The sequence below is a fragment of the Plectrocnemia conspersa genome, unplaced genomic scaffold, assembly GCF_051122295.1.
Source record: "Plectrocnemia conspersa isolate PC_06_02 unplaced genomic scaffold, ASM5112229v1 ptg000008l, whole genome shotgun sequence".
Classification (NCBI taxonomy): domain Eukaryota; kingdom Metazoa; phylum Arthropoda; class Insecta; order Trichoptera; family Polycentropodidae; genus Plectrocnemia; species Plectrocnemia conspersa.
Genome location: NW_028277172.1, coordinates 867,775 through 872,768, shown reverse-complemented (window position 1 = coordinate 872,768; position 4,994 = coordinate 867,775). Strand labels below are relative to the sequence as shown.

The 4,994-nt window shown below is 32.7% G+C and overlaps 1 protein-coding gene across 1 annotated transcript; it reads right to left on the bottom strand.

Moving 5' to 3' along the window:
• Window positions 1-1,271: 1,271 nt before the first annotated feature.
• On the bottom strand, window positions 1,272-4,770 carry LOC148232672 (uncharacterized). Its single transcript, XM_088189198.1, has 4 exons — window positions 4,648-4,770; window positions 2,370-2,549; window positions 2,166-2,297; window positions 1,272-2,095 (listed from the first exon to the last, which is right to left on the bottom strand). The coding sequence occupies exons 1-4, from the start codon at window positions 4,663-4,665 to the stop codon at window positions 1,946-1,948; spliced, it is 480 nt and encodes a 159-aa protein (XP_088045324.1). The 5' UTR covers window positions 4,666-4,770; the 3' UTR covers window positions 1,272-1,945.
• Between the last annotated feature and the right edge of the window lie 224 nt (window positions 4,771-4,994).

The following is a 4,994-nucleotide window of genomic DNA, read 5'->3' as shown; positions in this document are numbered from 1 at the left end:
TTTGAAATCACCAGATAAATTTCCACCGAGTAGCAATGTTATTATGTGTTTAGAAGGTTTATGTAAATGCACGCATCTTTTTCCAAAACAGTCCCGTTTCATCTACATTGAATATAATTTCCATCCTTGATGATTTTGGAAAACATGGAAAAAAATTCATAAGCGCTTAACTTATCTGCACTGGCTGCTTCCCCAGTAAATTTAACCATATGTAAATAACCTCTCATTCTGAATTTATCAAATTTGCATGGAATTCAGTAGCAGATTCTTCTTTCACAAATTAAGAACTCTAGCTTGGTTAATCGACGGGCTTACAGGGGTATCCTTTTGATGCTGATCTTCTATTTATATGGTAAGAGATCTTTCTATTTCGTCCATTACAATATTATGTTTTTTCGAAACAATTTTCAACAGTTGTACAGCTGTGGAAACGTGTCATTGAAAATAATTTGCATTTGAAGACCAAGAACATGAAGGAATTGACTGAGCAGAAGGCGAAAAATGTTCCTTGAAAATATTGTCAGCAATATTTTGTGAACCGTCCAATGTTTTATAGTCGAAGTTCGTCACTTTCGGTGTCGACTGAGTAGCGCGTTTAGTGTTAATGAATTTCCAATACGCTTTAGAATCAATAATTATTTGTTTTATCAAACACTTAACGCGCGTTCTTAATGAACGAAATTCCTCGAGAGCAGACGATGTCCCGATCTCTTCCATAACTTATGTAAAGCGTGCTAGATTTTTAGCAATGATATGATCTCAGGGGAAAACTATCTAGGATATGATACGCCAAGCACTCGAGGGCGCTTTTGAGTAGAGCTGATTGAATGCACAGTAGAGCACCTTATAGAATGCCGTTAGGGAAGATTTAACATCAAAGCACTCGCCCACTCAATTCCAGTCTATACCTAAAAGTAAATCATTCAATAAATCAAAATCTACACAATTTCCAAACGACTATCCGAATTCATTGCGATTACTCATGCATTCCACCTCATTCGTAATTATGCTAATTTTATTTACATTAAACTTTATCATTAGCGCTTCGTGATAATTATCTTCCGGCGCGAATGTGAATTCGCTCTTAATTAATATGTAATTATTTATATTTATATAAATTAGATCTAATTTGTCACCAAAATTATTATTGACACAATTTAAATTAAAAATATTACTTATTAAACTTATGTCAATATTGTGCCAATGTTCGTAGATAAATAAAAATCTATCTTAATAAATATATATTTTACATAATAAATAATAATACAAAGTATTCGAAAATATGTTTAATTTTAGTGATAAAACATATAAAATTTGGTTTGGACGAATAAAAGAACTATTTTTAAAAAATAATTGTCTTCAATCACAAGTAACACAGCATACAATAAAAATATATTCTTATTACATATTTTAAAACAAACATAAACTACATTTTAAAGGTACGTTTTGAGACCCTGAGACACTTAAACAATATAATTGCTAATATTTATTCTCTTAAAGTTTAATATATATGTAGCGCCCGTATGATTAATGGAATAAAAATTACTTTAATTACATTGATTCAACCTCAGACAAGAAAACAATTTCACATAGAATAGTTTTAAAACAGCTTGGCAATTAAAAAAATATTTTATACATCACAAAAAATAAAAATAAAAATGCAAATCTATAAAATTGAATTGAGCAATGATACAATTTAACTAATCATTATGCAAGTGTTTCTCTAATCAGCAAATTATAATTTATAAGAAAGCTGAATGAGTAAAATCAATATAATAGAACAGAAAAAATGCTGATAAAACAATAGTGAAAATACATTGTAAACCGAAATGAAACCCTACAAAGACAAAAGCAGACAGAATTTTGCATAGATATATGTACGATGGAAAAGGATTGAATGGAAAAATACATTAAACAATTATTTTTTATTAACAAGTGTCATTTTTTACGCATCACGTCTGCCCGTAAAGTTCATTCGTTGGTTGAGTCTGTGAATCTTTCTTTGCGATGGGGTGGCTCCGCGCAGCACGGACATCACAGTCGACTCATTACTGCTGAGGTATATATCGGGCTTATACCCCGGTTGAGAGTCACCCTAAAAAAATAAATTAAAGATGTTTATTTAAATACATTTATTTAGTACTAACATTAATTGTAATACTAACAACATCCCAGTTTTCTTCGTCTACTACGTTTATGGTTGACTCGGCGATTTCCGCTATCGGCGTGAAATTTTCCCCAACTTGATGTTTAAAGACGTCAAATCCTTGTCGGTCCGGACACTCCTTTACGTGTTCCTAAAAACATATAAAATATGCAATCTATATTTTTGATGATAATACATAAATTAATCATTAAGAAATATTTACATCTATGCTACCCGCGGGTACCAAGTGGGTAGAATTAAAAGGGCATGTTTTCTTCTCCACCTTTTTTAGTTCACGTTGAGCATTCTTTTTGCACTTAGTAATATGAAACGGCATTCTTGCCGGATTAACCATATGAGATTCGTTAAAAGGACAACGAATCAGTCCATTGGAAGCAGTATTCTACAAAAGAGAAAAAACAATATTAATTCTGTGGCTTAATAAAAGAAAAACTGTACATCAGTAGCATCTATTATCTTACATTCGTTAGAATAAAAATATAGGATGATCAGAATTAAAATAATGAATGTGATTAATAAAAATATTATATAATTTATAAACATAAATTATTTATTTTATAAATATCTTATAAAATAACTCACTTGCATCAAAACTGTTAAGACAGGTTAGGTGCGAGCGAGCGTTGGTCAGAACATGGAAACCCCATGAATAACTCTCAACGAATCTATTTAATTGTATGTAGGACGCGAAGCGGAAATAACGACAGAGCGGCGGCGGAGAGTACGCTTGGCTTATTGTATTGATATCTGATAATATCGCGAGCCCAATTAAACAAGTCAACACTAAAACATCTTAATAATGGTAATGAACTGCCAACAAGCGAATGACAGAACGACCAGTTATAAAAATATACATATTGGAAATGTTGTCGAGTTCTGAATTTTTATGACAGAATGTGAGTCAGATGATGTGTTAGCGAATTAGGTGTGAAAGTAATTAGTAAATAAATATGTCATATGTAAATATGACCAGTGTAGAAATATGACTGCATGTCATTCGCTTAGATTAGTGCCGCGCCATTGTAACTAAATACTGTAAATTTGATTAAGTGCATAATAACTTTTGTTTACATCATATTACCGACTTAAAACGCATGGCACACAATAAACAATTAAAAAATTATTGGTCGCTTAAAATGCTTCGACTCAGACTCCACAGCCCTATTTATAATCACAATTAGGGATTTCAATTAAAGATTTTTACCGTGTTTACGAGTACTCGACAATCAGATATAATGAATACCTACAAGTAAGTACTAACCACCAGACTGAAAGTCCGGGAATCGGTGACTTCTATATTATTAATAATAAATTATTATTTGTTAAACAATTTTATAATCGATAGATGTCACATTCTTGATAGTGTTCATATTAGGCGAGTTTTCTGGCCAATCTAACACTTTGTTTTTATTCTAAACAAAAATCCTGATGCTCTTAGCTTTATGACAACGAGCACCATCGTGCATGAATATCGGTTCCTCGCCTCCAGGAAACCATTGTTCGAGTTGTGCTATAAGGCGTTTCTCCAATATCTTTTTGTATCGGTCTTGACGCATCGTCTTCTCGACTATATTCCTTTCCCAGAAATAACTAACCAATGAGGTGGGTGCTTAACAGTGAACACAATACATTTTGGAATGTGTTGTGCACAAATTTGTTTTTCTGAGAAACACACCTTCAAATAAAAAAATACACTTGAAAGAGGAATTATTTTATTGGTAAAAATAGCACTATCACCTATTTCCAATTTTCAACAGTGAAATAATGTATTTATGAACTCATGCAAGACGCTTCTTAATCATTGTCGGAGTAAGTTTTGATTTTCGGGTCGACTTACTTCTACCAATCAACGCCTCACAGTTCGTTGAACTTGTAATTTTCGGTCTAGGGGTTGTAATGTGGCGTCTTCTACAAGAACTCGTTCTTCTTGGATCTATTTCGGTCTAAGGGTTGTAATATTCTTCAGTAAAAATAAAGAACAAAGTTATGACTTTGTTAATAGATAATAAGGATCAACTTCAAACATAACTGAGCTGTATTTACATAAAAAACTTATGTGAATAATGTCGTAACCATAATTTAAAAAAAAAAAAAAAAAAATTCAATAACAAATGAACAAGAACAATAGTCCTATTTCTACAGATATAAACATATCCTCATTTATATAAAATGAAGTTTATATGTTGTAACACAACAACAAATGGAAAAAATCGCCTTTGTTAGTCAGGAACGTCGAGTGCGCATGCGCTAATCGTAAACAGCTGAAAGCTATTCTGTCGAAATATATAAACTCAATCGTATCAGATAAATAACGAAAATAAACAACCGATTTCAATTTGATATGAACCGTGAGCGCTATGAATAATATGAATCGCAATAAATAATAACGCCAATTGGCGATTTTTGTAACAAAAATGGCGGAAAGTCAGATTTTTCAAAAACCAAATGTCAAATCATATTGTAGTTCAATTATCACTTACGTTGCTTGAGCTGGCCATTTTGACCGTTGTCAGGTGGGAAGAGGGGTCGCGAGCGAAGAAAGAAACGACAAGAGTGACTTTCGAAGGTCTCTGCGCGCCAACAGCGGTGCGCGACTGCGCAACAAGTGGTCGGCAACTCACCGAAAGACGCTATTGCGCAAGCGCATCAAATATTTGGTCGTCGACGTCGAATTTCCGACTATTACAATCATTACAAAAATGTATATGTAGGGATGCCCCGGCAAATACGCTATTGACAGCCAAACGGTTTCGGATATAAGCAATATTTTTGTAAATTGACACAAAATTATTTTCTTTTTATATAACATATTTATTTTTACATGCAC